General features: G+C 34.4%; 1 protein-coding gene and 1 non-coding gene across 13 annotated transcripts in view; one reads left to right on the top strand and one right to left on the bottom strand.

Annotated features, from left to right (window-relative positions):
• Positions 1-21,580, bottom strand: part of LOC145279872 (cytosolic carboxypeptidase 1-like) — a 657,874-nt gene that overhangs the window by 111,957 nt on the left and 524,337 nt on the right. For all 12 annotated transcript variants that reach the window (XM_080131321.1, XM_080131320.1, XM_080131325.1 and 9 more), the window contains one exon: positions 18,397-18,484. In XM_080131321.1, the coding sequence (XP_079987447.1) occupies positions 18,397-18,484 (88 nt within the window). The remainder of the gene's footprint in view (positions 1-18,396; positions 18,485-21,580) is intronic.
• On the top strand, positions 70-142 carry Trnar-acg (transfer RNA arginine (anticodon ACG)). Its single transcript has one exon. It is a non-coding gene; the product is annotated as a tRNA-Arg (tRNA).

Raw genomic sequence — 21,580 nt, 5'->3', positions numbered from 1 at the left:
CCTGCCCATGTCAGCGGAATTTAGCACTGTCTGTATATAGTTGCGGTAACATCTTTCAGCATACGGTCAGGACTTGTGCCGCAATGAATAACGCGTCTGACTACGGATCAGAAGATTCCAGGTTCGAATCCTGGCAAGTCCGTAAAAATTTTAACCATCATTTTATCCAACGTTTACTCGTTATCCTTATTCTTAGTTATTCTTAGTTAGGGTATTTTTGTTTTTTCAGGGATTGTGTTTTGTGCATATGGTAATTTCCCATACTCCAAGTTCACAGGGAAAGCGTTGATGGTAAGACGATGTTGAGTGTACTTGTTGTTGAGTGTATTCGATTTTGTTTTTGACTCGGCGTTGTGTGTGCGCTGACGCGGTGCTGACGCGGCGCAGCCGCTAGTTAATAATAATAATATATTGGTGAAAATAAAGAGCATTGGAGGAATTTGACGTGCCAGAGTTGATTAAAATAAACTAGTTAATTAAATACCCATTTAAAAAGGAGTTAAAATAGCACTGCGTCGAAAAGAACAAGACTAGGGTCAAAGTTTCCCAAAGAGATTTAACGCTTTTATCAACTCTTTCTGTCGGCACAAAAAAGGTTTTCGAATGGCAATAGAGACAGATTCCACAAAATTTTTATTTTTATATTTTTTTTGAATCCGCTCTATATAATGCCTCAAACCACTCTAGTTTATACAACTGGCACAGCATTCTCAACCATATGCTGTCGAATAGAATCCAAATTCGCAGCGGAAGCAAAAACCACGGATCCTACGCTTCTCCGTCTAATTTTTGATTGAACGTTCTGATTTATACGAGTCTTTAAATACAAAAAAGCCCGCCCCATATAATGAGCATCAGACTGGAATTTAATTGATAAATAATATTACTGTTGTTCATGTAGTTCACACTATACTTGCGAGAAGAAGCGGGGCAGGTCTTGTAGTCTATATCAAAACGCAAAGAAAGAGAGTAGAAGCAATTAATAATAGTTTTAACAATCTGTTTAGTCAATTTTATACTATTATCCTCTATCCATGGTATTTTTAATTAACATGACATTTTCAAGCCCAAATATTTTCGAGAAATTTGAAATCATCAGCTTTTTTGTTAACACAATCATTAATAAAGTCTTCTAGAGAATCATTATTAATGGATATTTATCTGATCTTATTTAGTTCGGTGTAGTCTGCTATGTGAACAAATCATGAGAGTTATATGTGCGAATGTATAAATTAAGTCGACCTTTCGTGATTTGGGCACAAAAGAAGACCAGTTCACATACAATCCAGTAAAAGTCGGCTTCCTGTACATGATAGTGAGAAATTCATCTCTTTAACGTTCAATAAGGACATCTAAAAAGGGAAGAAAATTATCCTTCTCACTTTCCATAGTAAACTGTAAATCCCCATGGAGAGAATTCAGCCTATTAAAGAATGCTGACACTTCACTTTACGATGAAAGTACAGCAAAGTGTCGTAAACATGTCTAACATACGTATGGGCGTATTTTAAGAAAAAAAAATAAAAAGGATTCGTAATAACCGACAAAGATATCATCTAAAGTTGGAACTAATTGATGTCCCATTGAAACCACGTCGACCTAACTGTACATATTACCAGCGAAGCTAAATTTCACCGATTTAGTACATATTATATAAGTTCTATAAATATTTCCTGAGAAAAACTAAAAGAGGTCAGGCGACCGCCATGAACTGCGTCTGTACAAATACGTATTGTCTTAATTGTCTTATCCAATGTTACATTGGTAAAGACACTGGAGACATCAAATGAACACATAAAGGTGTGTCAAAACCCAAATCTAACCCACGTAGACATTCAACAAACCGATTAGAATCAGGTATGCAGTACTTAGTATATAACCTCCGCACAGGTTGTAAGATTTTTAAAAGCCGCTGAGCCAAAAAATGTTCGGCAAAGCCTGTCATAGATAAAATAAGTCTCAGTGGAACACCTTGCTTGTGTAATTTAGGGATACCATGCAATCTGTGACATAGTGATCTAGAGGGCCTAATCTTAATATAAACGTCCTGGGGAAAAGTTCTTTTTAAATAATTTAAGTATACATTTTCACATTTTGATTTCCTTTCTGTAAGTATTATCCACCTACTTGACGTGGCCGAGTTTACTGAATTTTTTAGAATAGCTAATATCTACTCCAATCGATCCATTATCACAACTCCTGTACTTTTGTTTTGTTTACAAATATAAACATCGGAATTTACATTCAATTCCAGACAATTGTGGTCAATAGAATCGTTACTATATTGGTCGGCCAAGTCAAACAATGTAGATTTCGTCCCAGAAATATTATCTAGGGAAATAGGAGAATGGGGTTTAATTTGAGAAAACAAATCCTCGAAGGACGCGAGGGTTATCTATATATTTACATTAGTAGAAGAAATACAAACATTTACACCCTTAGATAAAACATTAATCTGTTAAGCCAATATTAAAAAAATTAAACATGTTTGCTTCCTTTATTTGGTTCATAGCCATATCTCCGAACAAGAAGAGCAATGTGTTTTCTATTCTTAATGGAAGCAAAAACTTAGCAAAAGACAGATATTTGCAAAAGCGAAAAAGATATAAAAGACAAGAAACCCTTGACTACGAACTAAAGCCGATGAGGAGTATTGATATATTATTCAAGCCTTCCCGTCATTTGATTAATATCATCGCGTATAAAAATGAACGTTCCATAGATAAACTAGGTCTGAATTTGGATAGTCAATTCGCTTGCTGATATAGAGCGGGGCCACATCTTGTTTCAGACAAGAAAGTAAAAAAACGACAGAGAGATTAGTGGTTTGTATTTTGCTCTTTAATCGTATAATATTTAATTCATAAATCTGGTGTTAACTATACATCTTCAATAAATATTCAAATAAACTTAATACACATATAAATGCAGATCTTGAACAGCAGTAAGCAGTCGGAACTATTACATTCACTTGCACACTAAGATGTTTGACAACCGATGCCCTGCGCTAGGTGTATCAGAATTTTTTGGGAATTTTTGACACCCCTAGCACAAAACTGCGAATAAATATAAAAAACTCGTAATTTCTCTTTTTAAAGTGGATTGTTTATTTTCTTTATGGAGTATACTTCCACAATAAACTATTAAAGTTGTTAAAAAAATAATAGAAATATTATTTTTTATTTTTTAAAAAACAGTGTTTACAAAGTTCCGGCGCGCCCTCATACAGCCATTTTTTACGTGATGAAATCAATTGAATTTTACGAGTTAAATATTTTTCAATTTTTTACAAATATGGTAGCACATACTGACCACTGTGTAGCTATCTATCAAAATTTTTCTATTGGTTCGATTTTTACAATATTTTCAGGGTCAATGTGAAATTTTATGTTCTTTCCAATAAACAGAATATAATATTTTAGACAAACTTTTTTGAAAAAATTTTTGAAAAATTTGAAATTTCTATTAAAATTTAAATAATTAATTTACGTACCAAAGTTTTATATATTACAAATTGAAGATAAAAGTTCAATAAAAAAATATTCTAATTTAAAACAAAAAAGTGTTTTTGGAAATTTACCTGTAAAGTCCAAAGTGTAAAACCTATGTTTAAAAACACGTTGATTTTCTTTTAAGTGAAAGCTTATATTATCCTTAGATTATCAAGTAAATATTGGACCCTGGCGACAATTTTTTCTATTTCATTCAATGTTTTCTTTTTTGAGATATGTAAAAGAAATTCACTCGATAAAGAAGAATTAAAATACATTAAATCAAAAATTCATGTATTTCTTTACGAGAATAAAATAAATTAGAAATTTGGTAGAACGAACTTTTAGTAATCGACTAAAATCCATGAATGAAATGTTATTATTTTGCAAATATTGTAGCACATACTGACCACTTTGTAGTTGAAATGAAATATGTCAAAAAAGAGATAAGGCTGCGTGGCATAAATAATTATTTTTGTATATAGGAAATCATAAATCAACGAACATACGGTTTTGCTAATGGCGGATAAACAACTGCCGAAAAGACGTTTTTCCGCGACTCTTGGTTTAAAAATCCTTCTATTTAAAAATGCATGGAATATAATATATAAACATGGACAAATTTTTATACATGAACAATGAAAGCACCCATAGCTTTATAATTTTGAATAGGTAAGTGACTTTTTGGCAGTTATATATATTTATTAGCTTTCGATGAAGTTAAATTTGTTGATTTTCGTGAAAACTTTTTAAACAAAACCGATGAAATTAAATATTGTATATTTTCCGATTAAACTTCTTATGATTTAAAAAATTGGTCTTTGCTCATTTTATTGAAATAAAAATCAGGGTTTGAAATTACATTTTCATATTGTTATTAGCTTGTAGACATGGAGAGTCTATTTAATCAAATGTTTGCAATGGCGACTTGCCCCAAAATTCTGATACACCTTGCCCTGCGCTTCAAATGCAGATACAATAATAACGTCTTTTTAATGATAATTTACCATCAGTATTCGTTCGTTATTGAATAAACAGAAAAATGTTGATACATCATTAACATTATCTTTTAAGTTGACATTAAAAAGATCACAAAAACGGTTTAAATACTGTGAAATATTCACAATGCAGACTCTAAAGAATTATCAATGTGGACACGTGCACAAATTCTCCTGAATGTAGTATAACTATTTACGCCGTAATACTACAAGAAAAAAGAATCAACTCACCATTTACCACCACAGATGTAGATACAAAAAAGGGGTGAAAAAAAGAAAGACATGTACAATGACAAGATGACAATATTCAAGTATAATGATTCAGCATCGAATGATTAAAAAAGAAGTTGATACACCGTAAAATAGAACATCTAAACTGCTAACCGTCATTAGAAAAGTTCGGGTTCTCTGTCCTATGATACACGGCACAATTTTAAGTTATTTAATGTCAAAGCAGAGTATGATTAAGCGATTACTTGAACACGAATTGCTACTTTACCCACAACTAACTAAGCGTACAAGTTCGGGATTTACTTTCGAGAAATGGGCATATTTCAACGAAAAAAAAATTAATATGCGACATTTTTATTAACTTTATCTTTTAGAAATTAAAACACTTCCGTCAACGCCTAGTATGTATCCTTAGTTCATATATATATATATATATATATATATATATATATATATATATATATATATATATATACATATATATATGCATATATACACATATATATATGCATATATACATATATATACATACATATATACACATATATACATTTATATACATATATACATTTATTATACATGTATACATATATACATTTATATATACATATATACATATATACATATATATACATATATACATATATATGTGTCAAATGGCCTATTGATGCGTCAAGTGTGGGGAACTGTGTGCTTGTCACCTTCCTCTTCCAGTCCCTACCGTTGGCTAGCCTAGGCAAAAAGGAAGCAGAGTGCGTAAGTCTTCCCTGCCAGTACATAACCTCTCCATAGGAAAGCTCCATGTAGTGCCTCCCTGCGGCGACACATGTAAATTGAGTACCTTGCGGACTCAAGCAGAACTACGGGAGACTCGGAGGTGGTCTGCCCCCAGACATGCGGCATGCCAGGCCCATCGTTGTATGGACAAGCCCTGATGCCCATGAACAGGCCCCCAGCTATGGGTAAATAGTACCACTGCCTTTTGGTTATTCGTTGGTTCGATAAAGGCTAAGGGAGTAAACCCTAACAGAAAATCTGGAGTGTAGCCCCATAGGCAGACAAGTACTGTACTCAGCCTTGCTCTGGTAGCTACTGCAGTCAACCTGGTGCCGGACGTACTGGTACTTCCATTCCTCTGGGCAACACCAGCAAGACCAAGAGGGGGATTCTGACGATTGGGCAACCCAGTCTCTCCACAGATCTGCCCTGGCCAGCGCCCTGGAGAGAAAACTTCAGCTATGCATCTGTATAGGACTAAACAGGGGAGCGACAGTTACCGGTTATAAGCCTACAGCTCAATTGGCGTGCAGCTGGGCGCCAGGGGTCGGTCCTAACGGTGGGAGAAGTTATTTAATTTCATTGGACAGCTACTGCCCGCCACAAAGCTGAGCAGCCCTCAGTCAGTAAGGTGCTATCCCGCCACTGGCCACCTACCCTACTGGGTGCGTAGGGTATAGGATGATTCCAACAAGTGGCCAGAAACCATTGCACCAAACAAAACCAAAAGAAACACAAAGAACCCAACACTCAGGCTAGGGTGCTGGAATGTTCGTAGTATGACGACTGGCCTATCTACCGACATACGCAACATCTCCGATATTCGAAAAACTGCCATCATCAACAACGAGCTATCGAGACTCAAAGTAGACATCGCTGCACTCCAAGAAACACGCTTAGCTGACACCGGATGCCTAAAGGAATCGGACTATACCTTCTTCTGGCAAGGAAAACAGGAAGAGGAAGTCCGGGAACACGGTGTTGGTTTCGCAGTCAGAAACTCACTGCTTCAGAACGTACAACTCTCTGATTCAGCTACTGACCGCCTAATCTCACTCCGACTGAACACCACAGATGGAACAATTAATCTATTATGTGTGTACGCCCCAACACTCGCAGCGCCTGACGACATCAAGGAGCACTTCTACACACAGCTAGATAGCACCATCAAGGAGTTTCCACAAAATGAAGACCTGATTATACTTGGGGACTTTAATGCACGTGTGGGTGGCGACGACGATGCATGGCCGAGCTGCCTTGGTAACTTTGGAGTGGGCAAATGCAATGGTAACGGTCAGCGCCTTCTAGAACTCTGTGCCTACCATGACCTCTGCATTACCAACACATTCTTTGCTGCCAGACCGCATTACAGAGTGTCCTGGAGACATCCCAGATCAGGGCGTTGGCACCAGCTCGATCTAATCATTACTAGACGAAGGTACATCAAACGTTTTCTGATGTCTAGAGCCTACCACAGTGCTGATTGTGATACAGATCATTCCCTAATATGCAGCAGAGTCAAACTTCAACCCAAAGATTTCTACCACACTAAACAGGAGGGTGTTGCCCGTATTGATGTTAGCAAGACCACATACTCAGATCGCAATGCGAAATTCAACGAGATGTTAACCTCCACCTTCAAAGGAGATAACACCCGGACTGCATCTGAACAGTGGGAAACTGAAAAATGCCATCCACTCTACAGCTCTCAAAGTCTTTGGGAGGAGGACAGGTAGCAAACGAAATAACTGGTATGATGCCAACTCTGCTACCCTCAACCCTCTGATTGAGGCAAAGCGTTTGTGCTTGCTTTCATACAAGGCCAACCAATCTCCTACATCGCTGGCTGCACTGAGGATTTCCAAAAGGGCAGTTCAAAAGGCTGTAAGAGAAGCTGCAAACAACTACGGGATGGAGCTCTCCAAGTCTATCCAGCATGCAGCTGATACAGGAAATATAAAAAATATGTATAACGGGATCAGGAGAGCTACAGGACCCATAATTAACAAAACTGCTTCACTGAAGTCTAAATCGGGTGAACTCATACTAGACAAAGTTAAACAGCTAGACAGATGGGTTGAACACTACTCCGAGCTTTACTCCAGGGAAAACATGGTACATCAGTCCGCCCTGGATGCCATTGATCGTCTACCACTGATGCATGAGCTCGATGAGGAGCCTTCCATAGAAGAACTATCCTGGGCAATAGACAGACTGCCATCAGGAAAAGCCTCAGGAAAGGACTATATTCCAGCTGAGGTCTTAAAAAGTGGAAAGGCTAGCCTGCTTGAGCCCCTCCATAGTCTTCTGATACAGTGTTGGAGAGAAGGCTCAGTGCCTCAGGGCATGAGAGACGCAAATATCATCACTCTCTACAAACACAAAGGGGACCGCGGTGACTGCAACAACTACCGCGGTATCTCACTGTTGAGTTTCGTTGGCAAGCTATTCGCACGTATAGTTTTACTGCGACTAAACGTTCTTGCCGACCGAATCTACCCAGAATCTCAATGCGGTTTTCGTTCAGAGAGATCAACAATCGATATGATCTTCTCCCTACGCCAACTGCAAGAGAAGTGCAGAGAGCAAAACCAGCCTCTGTATGCTGCCTTCATAGACCTGACCAAGGCATTCGATCTCGTGAGCAGAGATGGACTATTCAAAATTCTCCCACTGATCGGATGCCCACCAAAACTTCTCAGCATCATAAGATCCTTTCATGATGGCATGAGGAGCACTGTGCAATTTAACGGTGGCATGTCTGCTGAGTTCGGGGGGAGGAGTGGTGTCAAACAGGGTTGTGTTTTGGCCCCAACACTCTTCGGCATCTTCTTCTCCCTACTCCTGAAGCATGCTTTCAAGAACACAACGGATGGTATCTGCTTGCACTCCAGGTCAGATGGTGGTCTCTTCAACATCGCCAGACTCCGCTCCAGGACAAAGATCAGGACAGTTCGGATAAGAGACATGCTGTTTGCCGATGATGCAGCTATAGCATCGCATCAGGAAGATGGTCTTCAAAGACTGATGGACAGGTTTGCTAATGCTTGCAGCCTGTTCGGTCTCACCATCAGCCAGAAGAAAACTCAAGTCATGGGACAAGCAACCGCCTCCCCACCCAGCATCACAATCCAAGGCACACCACTAGAGGTCGTACGCCAGTTTCAATATCTAGGCTCCACTACTTCAGACACCCTCTCATTGGACGTGGAGCTAAACAAAAGGATTGGAAAGGCATCTACAACCCTCTCTAAACTAACTAAAAGAGTCTGGGAAAACAGGCACCTTACCACCTCCACCAAGATGACCGTCTACAGAGCGTGCATCCTCAGTGTTCTACTGTATGGGAGTGAATCCTGGACTACATACTCAACATAAGAGAGGAAACTCCAGGTCTTCCATATGAGGTGTATACGTAGGATACTTGGTATCACATGGCAGGACAGAGTGAGTAATACTGATGTTCTGCAGAGAGCGGGCATCCCATCCATTTACTCCCTACTGCGTGAGCGACGTCTTCGCTGGCTGGGCCATGTGCGCAGGATGGATGATGGGCGCATCCCTAAAGACCTTCTCTATGGCGAGCTTGCCTCAGGCTCAAGAAAGAGGGGGCGACCCCACCTTCGCTACAGGGATGTCTGCAAGCGTGACATGAAGGCTCTCTCGGTGGACAGGAATACATGGGAAGCCTCTGCAGCTGACAGAACTGCCTGGAGGAAAATGATACGCCAGGGGATTATCATCAGCGAGAGGACCCTCCATGTTGAAAATGCTGCAAAGAGAGCTAGGAGAAGAGCGAGTGTACAGGCGGAACAGCCGGACGAAGCGGCAAGTTGCATAACAACCTTCGTATGTCAAGGCTGTGGCAGACTATGCAAATCAAGAATTGGTCTCTACAGTCACACAAAAGGATGCAAACAGGCAACATCTTAATACGGCGCTGATCCATAGTCGTTTCGACTGACGGATGCCACACACATATATACATATATATATACATACATATATACATATATACACATATATACATGTATATATACATACATATATGTATACATATATATACATATATATACATATATCTATAATATAAAGCTGAACGTCTGTGTGTGTGTGTGTCTGGTCACAAATAGGCTCCTATATGGTTGACTAATACCACATATAATGATAGACGATATATTGAGACGTAGGAATGGGTATGTCTGATCTGGCATAATGATGATTCATTAAAATTGTGGGGTCTGCGTACGCACCTGGTCCACAAAGTATGGAAATAAAAAATTTAAAATTAAAAAAAACACATTTACAAGTGTTTTTAATATAGATGTACATACGAATAATTTTTTAAATATGTTTTAACTTAAATAAGGATGGTATAATAAAAATTGTGGGGTCTGCGTTCGCGCCTGGCCTCCATAGAATGGAAATAGGCACAAACTATAATAAAGACTTTTCATATCTATTTGCATAAGTATACTTTGATAATTATGTTTCAGTTTGAAGAAATATTATATAATAAAATTATTGGGTGTTCGTTCGCGCCTGACTTCCATAGAATGGAAATATGTCACAAAGTTTAACAAAGTTTTTTTAATATAGATCCACAGAATATTGTGATAAGTGCTTCAGTGTGAACAGGTATGGTATAATAAATTATGGGTTTTATTTTATTTTTACTTTCTTCATATTTGCTTTGGTTTTGATACCCCCGAATTCGAAGCTATCTCTTTACAACCCTTCCTTTTCATAACTTATCATACTGTCCTAAATCAGCGTCCATTTTTCTGTAGGCTGTTTTTGAACCCAGTCAACGACGAATATTTCTGCTAGTACATATATATACATATACATATATATATACACATATACATACATATATATATATATATATATATATATATATATATATATATATATATATATATATATATATATATACACGAATAAAAATAAAATAAAAATACCAGCGATGGTTGACGTTATGTTGTTTTGAAAAAAGAAAAACCTAATGAATTCATGAAATGATCAACGTGTCGTCCCTATTGCAGAGGACATCTTCAGGATATTAAAAGGAAAAATGCAAAAAAAAAAAAGAAAACGATCATAAAAGAAAACGTATTTTTATTTTATTTTTATTCATTCTGTCGAAATGGAAAACCGATCTTTTCTGCGAACATACAAGAGCATCTTAATCGCAGCAAATTCTCACAACAACAGGCGAATTTTTCTGGAAAAATGGTATTGAAGAAAAAGTCATACCCGCATGCATACCTAAATCTTTTAAAACATCAGTCAGAACATATTTTCCCGGGGTACATTGAAAAATACCTTCTGTCATCTGTAGTATATTTAAAACACCAAAGCTCTCATCTTTTTCGAAAAGCCAGGACATTAATTACTGAATATCAACAAAATTACAAGAAAACACTCAGATCAATTAAGAACGTCAACAGATCTGTCAAAAAATTTAACACGCGCCATACTTTTAAATTGGAAACCAAACTTGCTCAATTGATAAAAAACAGAAAATGGAAAACTTTAGGACGTTCTAAACCTTACTTCAAAACCACTCTCGGACATTGAAACTGAAGCTCTCAGTTTCGATATTAAATTCGCTACCGGCAAACATTCGAACATCAACAGTAACATAACCCTAAAAAATTATAGACAAGATGACTCGGATTTCACCAAGCGCTTCATACAAGGTATAATATCTTTAACAACTACCCAACTGCAAGAATTAACATTACCAAAGAGATACATTGATGCCTTAAAACTTTTAACAAAAAATAAAGACATCATCATTTCACAAGCCGATAAAGGAGATGGAATAGTAATCATAGATAAAGAGACATATCTAAAGAAAATGCACACACTATTAGCAGACGGAGATACATATACTCCGATAGACTTAAAATCAATACAAAAAGATTTCGAAATCTTCAATAAATCCATAAAACAACTTATCAAAAATGATAAAAAAATGGATAAATAACATAGAATACCACCCCACTATTCCTGTATTATACGGCTCCCCAAAACACATAAAGAAAACATCCCTATGCGACATATAGTATCTAACATCGGAAGCGTAACCCATAAATTAGCACGAGCTATTGCCCAAATTTTAACTCAACTAATGGGCACTATCAGCACTTCATATTAAAAACTCTGGCGACCTCATAAATAAAATAAAAAATATGGACATACAAAACAAACCCATGCATAGTTTAGACATAATTTCCCTCTACACCAATATTTCAATCAAAAAATGCCTTAATCTACTCCACAAACACCTAAAGAAAATTAAAGCCGATCTACCTTTTTCCTCGGATACATTAATACAAATCATAAAACTCATCACCGATAGAACCTATTTTCAGTTTAATAATTCTTACCACAGACAAAAATTTGGAATCCCTATGGGTAACCCCCTTAGTGGTGTACTAGCTTGCTTATTTTTAGAATTCCTAGATGCTCACTCTTTCAAATTCAGACTACCTAAAAACTCCACATACTTTAGATACATAGATGATATTCTTATTTTTCTCCCTATAAACGCACAAATAGAACAACTTAGAAATAAATTAAATTCAGTAGAACCATCCATAAAATTTACACACGAATCCGAACAAGACCACTCCCTAGCTTTTCTAGATATACTCCTCATCAGATCCGAAACCGATCTGAGTTTCAAAGTACATAGAAAGACCACATACAAAAACGATTATATTCACTACTACTCGCACCACAATGATAAAATAAAGACTGGCATGATTATTGGGGTTTTTTTTGCATGCCTTTAGAACATGCAGCCCCCAATATCTTAATGATGAATTTCAATACATTACGAATGTTTTAAGAAAACTACAGTATCCATCCTATTTCATTTCTTACGCAAAGAAAAAAGCTACGAAAATACACTATAATATAAACAGACAGAAAAATAAAACAAATACCTCACTATTAAACAGACATCTTTTCATTCCCACCCACACTAAAAATACAAAAATCTACGACACTCTTAATAGCCTTGGTTTTCACTTGATACAAACAACTTCCACAACAATAAAACTGACATTAACAACTACCAAGCACTCTCCCAAAACCCTCAGATCCGACGCCGGTATATATTCCATCCCATGTAACAATTGCCAGCAAGCATACATAGGTGAGGCACGGCGTAAATCGAAACTAAGAATTTACGAACACAGAAGATATATAAGGAATGGAAACGCCCTAAATGCACTCTTTTGCCATTGTGCAGGACACGATCATTCATTTAATTTAGATCATGAGAAAATTATAAAATACGTGATAGATAGAGCTAAAAGAAGACTTTTAGAGTCAGCACTAATATTAAACATTAATACTATTACGCAAAGGAAGGGATTCTACCATTTAGCCCTAGTATAGGGAAAATAATAATCAAAGAACAAAATGTCAAAACAGATCCTGGTTAACCGCTTTTCCTTAATCCTTAAATAATTCAACAAAATGAATAAGTTTAGAGAGAGAGAGAGAGAGAGAGAGAGAGAGAGAGAGAGAGAGAGAGAGAGAGAGAGAGAGAGAAAGTACACATATTTATTTAACGTATTTTTAAAAGTGTATATATAGACATTGAATAACCCAACCTTCCCACACACATAGTTTCCTTCCCGATATGGGTAGGATTCTAACACTGTTTCCTTTTCATTTTCGTATAGTCTATGATCGTTTTCTTTTTTTGCATTTTTCCTTTTAATATCCTGAATATGTTTCTGCAGTAGGGACGAAACGTTGATTATTTCATAAATTCATTCGGTTTTTCTTTTTTCAAAACAATATATATATATATATATATATATATATATATATATATATATAAGTAGGTTGTAGTTTGCTTGAAGCATTGTTGAAGAAAATTATAAGGTAAAATTAAAAGCCAAGAACAATGCGAGATTTTTTTTTTATATATAGAGTAAAATTAAATGCAAACAAAAGAAATAAAGTTCTTTTTTTTGTTGGTTGTTTTTTCTTTTTCACACAAATTTTAACTCTAAACAACAGTAATTTTTTTTTTCTGTTGTATTCAATGGTGATATAAATCTCAATATATTTCAGACTTATTAGTCCATTTTCAAGAGAAGACAGCGGAAGAGTGTTCAAAATTGGAAAAGTAGCCGCAGAGTTTGCCACGTGATACCGCGAAATATAGAACAAAAAATGACGTTAGGAGAACGTTAAAATAAAATAAATCAGTTGATGTTTGAAATACTTGTTACGTTTGTGAATCAAGGGAGATGACTATTCAAGCAAGGTTTTTTTTTTTTAATTATTGTTTTTCTTAAGAAAAACAATAATTAAAAAAAAAAAAAAAATGACTATTCAAGCAAGGTTTTTTTTTTTAATTATTGTTTTTCTTAAGAAAAACAATAATTAAAAAAAAAAAAAAACCTTGCTTGAATAGTCATCTCCCTTGATTCACAAACGCAACAAGTATTTCAAACATCAACTGATTTATTTTAACGTTCTCCTAACGTCATTTTTTGTTCTATATTTCGCGGTATCACGTGGCAAACTCTGCGGCTACTTTTCCAATTTTGAACACTCTTCCGCTGTCTTCTCTTGAAAATGGACTAATAAGTCTGAAATATATTGAGATTTATATCACCATTGAATACAACAGAAAAAAAAATTACTGTTGTTTAGAGTTAAAATTTGTGTGAAAAAGAAAAAACAAACAACAAAAAAAGAACTTTATTTCTTTTGTTTGCATTTAATTTTACTCTATATATAAAAAAAAAAAATCTCGCATTGTTCTTGGCTTTTAATTTTACCTTATAATATATATATATATATATATATATATATATATTAGGGACTCTTAGAGCTGTGAATAGCGGATTGATACCATTAAACGAGCGATCTTTTCTGCTCCAGATTTTATTTTTCTACATAGTCACCCACATTCCTAATGCACTTTTGTCAGCGATAAAGTTACTACCTTATCGCTATGCATGGGCGTCCGGGGCACGCGTTTTCACTCAAATGTTTGCCACCACGCTAAAATCAACGATCCTATCTTCTAACATTAAAGCTGCATTTGATTCGTAAACGTTCACCAAGTGCCGGTAAACGTTGATCGATTACATTTCTTCTGCAAAGAAGAATCCGATGATGTATCTCTGCTTCTAAAACAAATCCATGACAGGGGTTGCTTTTTAGACCATCGATATCGGCAACCGAAAGATGATACTTTCGGGTCATGAATGCATAAGTTCAGTCATCATGAAAATGAAGTTTGCAATGCTCTCTGATCTATTCGGGTGGATTCAAATTTAAAAAATATTTTTGGAACTCCATTCGTATGGGGTCATCAGAGCGCCCATAAGAATTGTTTTTTTTTTTTTTTTAAAGGAAAAAACTAGAACATTCGTTGAAATTAGATAAGTTCTTTATACTTAAAATGTTATAATTAGGTTAATGTTTCAAATTACTATTCGGTTTGGAAGCACTTAAAAAAGGTCAAATAGAATCTTTAGTATTTTGTTTACTTTAGAGTGCATATTGGAGTTATTTATTCCGAAATAAATGCGGCAGAAGAAACCATCAAAATTGCACTTGAGGAAAGAATTTCTAACTTGTATATATATATATATATATATATATATATATATATATATATATATTTATAATAAATTCCACATAATATATATATATATATTTAATAAATTATATATATATATTATATATATTATATATATATATTTAATAAATTATATATATATATAATAAATTATATATATATATATTTATAATAAATTCCACATAATATATATATATATATATATATATATATATATATATATATATATATATATATATATAATAAATTCCACAGCCAAACAACGTCGGAGTCCACAAGAGCCATGACAGTCAAAGAACCGGAAGTCCAAGACTCGAGTTTCGCCCTCATTTGGGCTCATCAGTTAGACACATCCGAACTCAGGATTCGAAACCCGAGCCTCTTGCATGCAAGGCAAGCACTCTACCAACATATATATATATATATATATATATATATATATATATATATATATATATATATATAGTAACAGCCATAATATAAAGAACGGAAACAAAAAAGAGATCAATATATGTATTACATTTAAAAGTAATGTGTGAATATCCATGGCATTTTTACTGAATAACGATTAAGGTGTAATGCATAGATATTACACAAAGTTAGAATCATTTACTTAAAAATGAAGATTAAACAAAACAAAGACAATAAATTACTGGACAAACGTTAAGGAACGATCTCACTAATACATGTTTGTGAACAAAATATTACCAATATTAAGTTTTCATTAAACAAACTTTCTATCTGTAATGACTTCTCTGCATCGACAACCACATGATATAATTAATTTCTTTTTATAAATCACCAGTAATATCTCTATTTGTATTTCAAGACCTCTCATATGTGAACTTCGCTTTTTAGGATTTTCTTTTAGCCCTTTCTGCAATTATATCCAAACATTTTCTGTTGGATTCAGATGGAGGCTCTAGAGTGGCAACTTCATCAGTGCGATTCTTTCTTCATTTAAATAGTCATAACATTTTTACCTTTTAACAAGGTGCATTTTACTGTATGGATATGGGAAATTTATGAAGAATGTGGCGTAATCTTGATACTGCATTACGCTGAAGAAACCTTTTGTAAATCTCAGCATTGATATTGCCACGTATGCGCATGACAGGACCAACTCGTGCAGATGAAATCATATCCCACACAATCACATTGCTGCCACAAAGCTTATGGTTTTCTTTGAAACATTGAGAAAATAGCCTCTCGCCTGTTCTACGGCTTACGTAAGCAGATATACCAATCTTGGAGTTATCACCGAAATAAACTGTATCCTTTTGTGCGTTAGTCCAAGCAATATGTTCTCTCGCATACTCCAGACGTGCTATTTAGTTTTGCTATGAAATGAGAGGTTTCGAAGCTGGGAAATTTTCATGCAATCTTGGATTTTTTTAACTTGCTAGAGACAACTTTCATTGAGATCTTATTATCTGTCTCTTGATTAAATTTAAGGTCAATTGATGTAGAAGGTACAACACAATATTTTATAGACATTCTAATAATTCTTCGATAATCTCTTTGCGATGTTTTTGGACGTCTGCCGATTGTTTTTATCTTTTATTTTATTATTTATTTTCTTTTGCATTTAACATTTTTTGCCTTATGTACCTTAATTACATGACAAACAATTTTTTTAAAACTATGAACAATATTAAAAAAAATCTTAAATTGATTTTTCTCGATGGTTAGCGATAATGCAATTTTATTTTTCAACGGAGAGCGTTTGATGTGTAGAACTTATCACGTTGTTTAAAAATAAAGTTCTAATGATAAGTGAACGTTTAAATATTGTTGAAAACCTGCATCCAGTATTTTAGCACCGTAATTTAAATGTTTTCTAAATTATTAACATCTTCCCATAACGTTTGTCCAGTAGCTTATTTCTTTTGTCCCATTTAATCAGCAGAGCAAAATGAAGCGCGATATTCAAACCTGTAGATTATTATTTCAAAATTTCTAATAAACTGATAAATAAATAAATAAATAAATTTACAGATAAATGCAACTCCATATTGTGATTTATTGTCAGTTTCGAATCAAAGAAAAGCTAGCACGTGTTTCTAGGAGATTTCAAAAACATACTTGATAAATTTAGGCAATAAACAAAAACATACTTGAATTGCTGACAAAGGAAAAACACAAACCATCAAAAGTAATCTTCTTTCAAAAGTCTTTAAAAATTTTACTTATTAGTATATATATATATATATATATATATATATATATATATATATATATATATATATATATATATGAACAAGTAGTTGATAAAACATGTTAAAAACACTTTGAAAAAGAGTTAAAAACATATTTAATTTTAAAAACGAAACACTAAATAAGTGTTTCCTTTTTAAAATTATATATATATATATATATATATGCACTTAATGTCACTTAATATAACCCCTTTCCACTTAAAGTTAGTGATTTTATTAAAAATATGTTTCACGTCTTTCATTTATGAACTAGATGTCTTGATTAGCACATAAACTTTATTTCTGTCGCCTGACAAGGGACTTTTGTTTTTTTTAATAAACCAATTGCCCCGAAACATTAGCATGTTCAGTGTACCGACAATGTAATATTGGTCTAACGGTTAGAAGCTCAGACTGTCTTATGTGCGGTCGGTTTTCGATCCTGGCTTGAGGTAGTAGCTTGTCTAGCCGCACCGATGAGCTGTAAAACAGCGAAACAGTACTGTATGTTGATGACTATAATGCTCCCTATCTTGGGTTGAGCATATTGGGAAGTGATATACAAATTACCATTAGCGTATTAAGCGATGCTCTTTGTTTAAACAAATTGAGTTTAGGCATTTGGACAATGTCAAAACATTTTTAATTCACTGCCGCATAGCAGCAGCCGAATAACGCAACGGTTAGAAGCTCCGACTATGGGCGATCGGGTTTCAATCCTGGCTGTAGATAGTTGCTTGTCTAGCCGCACTGATGAGCTGTGAAACAGCGAAACATTACTGTATGTGGATGACTATATATATATATATATATATATATATATATATATATATATATATATATATATATATAAGGTAGAAGAATGTGACCCGTTAAGTCACTTGTTAAGATCGGTTAGATTATTGAATTACGAGTTCGAAGATCAGTATTTTTAAAAATAAAATATAGAGGAAAATGCTTTGGGGAAACAAACGTTTATTGACTCAGTTTAAGTATAATGTGAGTGCGTAGGTAAAAAAATCTATGATTTCGTATTAAACAGAAAAACGAAAGAAATGAAGATATATAATTACCGCTGATGTGGGGGAGATTTAAAAAGTTCCTGTGGCTGCTTCAGATGTAGAGGGCGTTGGTACACTTGTGACGCCATTAAACAGGAATCTGGATAAAAGAAGAAATATATAAGTTTCGTTGTGTTTTTGTACGGCATATCAACCTTTTTCGGGTTATTTAATGCCGAATCCAGTTATTTTGGAAATAGTATTCATGTTGCATCCAGTTATTTTATAAAAGTTTTTTTTTTTTGTTCTTCAGTCGTTAGTTTGTAGCGTTTGGTTTGATTGGTGGATTTTATCGTTTTTTTTTGTTTTTTTTTGCAATGGGAAAGAGAAAAGCGTTACAGTATTAATGTTTGATACATTTTAAGTTAGGGAACCAGGCAGGATGTAAGGAAAATAGAAAGAGAAGGGGAAATGGGAAGAAGGAAAATGGGGGAAAAGGTGGGTTGTTGTTTTTGTTTTTGCAAAACAAAATTAAGTTTTACAAAAGTAGAAAATCAAAAAGCATCAATGTTAGGCGCATTTCATCTCAGGAAGCCAATATCTTCAGACAGCCTTATCTGGAAGCACCAGGAAATATATAAGAGAATAGAATTTGTTCATTTCCTTAAAAAAAATTGAAAACATTTTTATTTCAATGATTCGTACTATGAAAGCGTGTACATTATACGGCACCCCGCTCCCAGCAAACAGCAGTTATTTGAGTTCGACTCTAATGACTGATTTGAAATGGACAGAATTTCACAAAAACGCTAATGTCTTATAATTTCTTTTATGACTGATAAGATCTTATATAAGCATTAAAAATTCGTTAATACCAGTAACATACCAGAGGGCGTAATCAATTATGATGTCGAAAGTTATTTACTCCCATTTTATGAGTACACAGGGCGTCGGTTTTCACCATATAATTATTTGTTATATTGGTGATTTTTTTTAGAGGCGACGGAAAGTAAAATAAATCACATAAATGTACTTGTATCACACAAATATGTGGTTTATTTCAAAGATTAGATTTTGACATTTATAATTTAAATACAAGTACGGGTATATGGCCCAGTGACTCCCACGTATATGACGTAATCTAGAGGTCCAATTATCACAAAGTCTACGCATTAAATTAGGTTACATTTCGGCAATAACGCGTGGGACATTATCTATCAAAGGAGCTTTTGTGTCTGGTTTATAATCATAGAGACACGACTTTACATATTCTCAAAATACAATAATATAAAGCGCTTAAATTGCAGGGAAATAGTGGCCAGTTGACAAATCCATTTTGTAAAATCATTCGTTCATTAAATGCTTCTCTAAATAAATTGATCGTATCATTTGTAATTTGGAAACCTGTTCGGCTCTCAGTCTCCTCATGATTAATTGCAAGATCAAGCTGAACTAAAAATAACCGATAGTTGCCAAATAAAGCATACCGTACATAAAAAAACACTCTGTTCTTTCACTTACCGATGCTTATATAAACTATTATCCACTCGTTTCATCGCCGTCATGAACTAAGTCGTTGCTTTTCTGTGAATGCAAAACCAGTCAAACGCCAATGTTGATTTGTAAATTTGGTTATTTAAAAAAAAGAAAGGTAGTCACAGAAAGCATACAGAAGACAGGTTACTTTTATATAGATGAGAGAGAGAGAGAGAGAGAGAGAGAAAAAAAAAGACAAACAGATAAATAAACGCCACGCTGCTAGCGTTGCTCTTCACTGGAGACGGTAATCAGACACGTCTTTCCTGCTTGGAGTCTCGCCAACCAAAGAAAATTTTCGGCCAGAAATCATGAAGTTTCCTCGACTTCTGCTTCTAAGTCATCTCTGGTCGTTTAGGTGTCACTTAAACATTCCAGTCACGGCTGTTACATGTAACACATTCACGGGGTTGTTTTATCAACTACTAGCATTCATGAAACATCCTAATATATTGCTATATATATATATATATATATATATATATATATATATATATATATATATATATATATATATATATAACTATTTACGGCAGCACTTCCAAAAACAGTGATAATCAATATCTTTTTACATTTCACGCCTCTAACTTGGAGAACTTGGTATAATGGAGGTTAAGTGTCTATTACTTTTGACACCTCGAAAACGAAACATCCTTCTTTTTACCACTAACGCTTGGATCCTCATTTTTCCCTTCGAAATCAATAACTCTTGCCTTCAGAAATCCTCCGTTTTTTATAAGATCCTAGAACTGACTTAAAATAAAATAATTACATCAAATCTGATTCTAATGTAGCTAGTAAAATGGTTGGATAATTCTACAGCTTTGAGGTCACGTCACTTAATAATAACCTAGTAACAGAGCCAGATGAAGTACTACTGCCATAAATGGGGAGCTGAGCACAGAGCACTTTTCCTTGACAAAGTATGAAACAGATTTTGAAATCTAATAACATATATTCTGTTCTTACTAAAGCCTTTTTCATACATAAAAGATATCAACAACACTTCTCCACTGTTTCATTATGCTCATGGTAGACGTTCGACAAAACTCCGATGCATGTCTTTTCTTGCAAGAACATTCATAGAAAAACTCATAAATGAACTTTCCTTCCATTCTGTACCAAAAACCAAATGAAACTTCCATAAACAAATTTTCTTTCCTGCAACATTTTATGTATGGAACAAAATAATTCGAAGTTGCTTTTCAACCGACTACACATAACCCTCTTCAAGTTTAATTTAAACAAATATTTGTTTAGCCGGCCTGTTTGGTAATGAATAATTATTTTAAGTAGTCTTTTGTCCATCGCATCGATTTGATTCCAATCCTCTTATCGTGGCGTTCATTGTCCAATTGACAATCTCCTTTACCCTTATAAGCAGGTGTCCCCAGGCTTTGATTCACTCATTAATAAAAATAACAACACGCATAAATGAAGTCGAGCAGTTTTAATGTAATTTGCTGGACACACACACACACACACACACACACACACACATATATATATATACATACATGTATATATACATATATACATATATATACATACACATACATATATATACTTATATATACATATATATATATTATACATACATATATATATTATACATACATATATATATTATACACACATATATATATACATACATATATATACATACATATATATACATATATATATATATACATACATATACATACATATATATACATAC

This window comes from Euprymna scolopes, chromosome 7 (genome assembly GCF_053919585.1).
Source record: "Euprymna scolopes isolate OS-2025 chromosome 7, ASM5391958v1, whole genome shotgun sequence".
Taxonomy (NCBI): Eukaryota; Metazoa; Mollusca; class Cephalopoda; order Sepiida; family Sepiolidae; genus Euprymna; species Euprymna scolopes.
The sequence above is the reverse complement of the archived record's forward strand: the minus strand, read 5'-3'. Positions and strand labels throughout refer to the sequence as shown.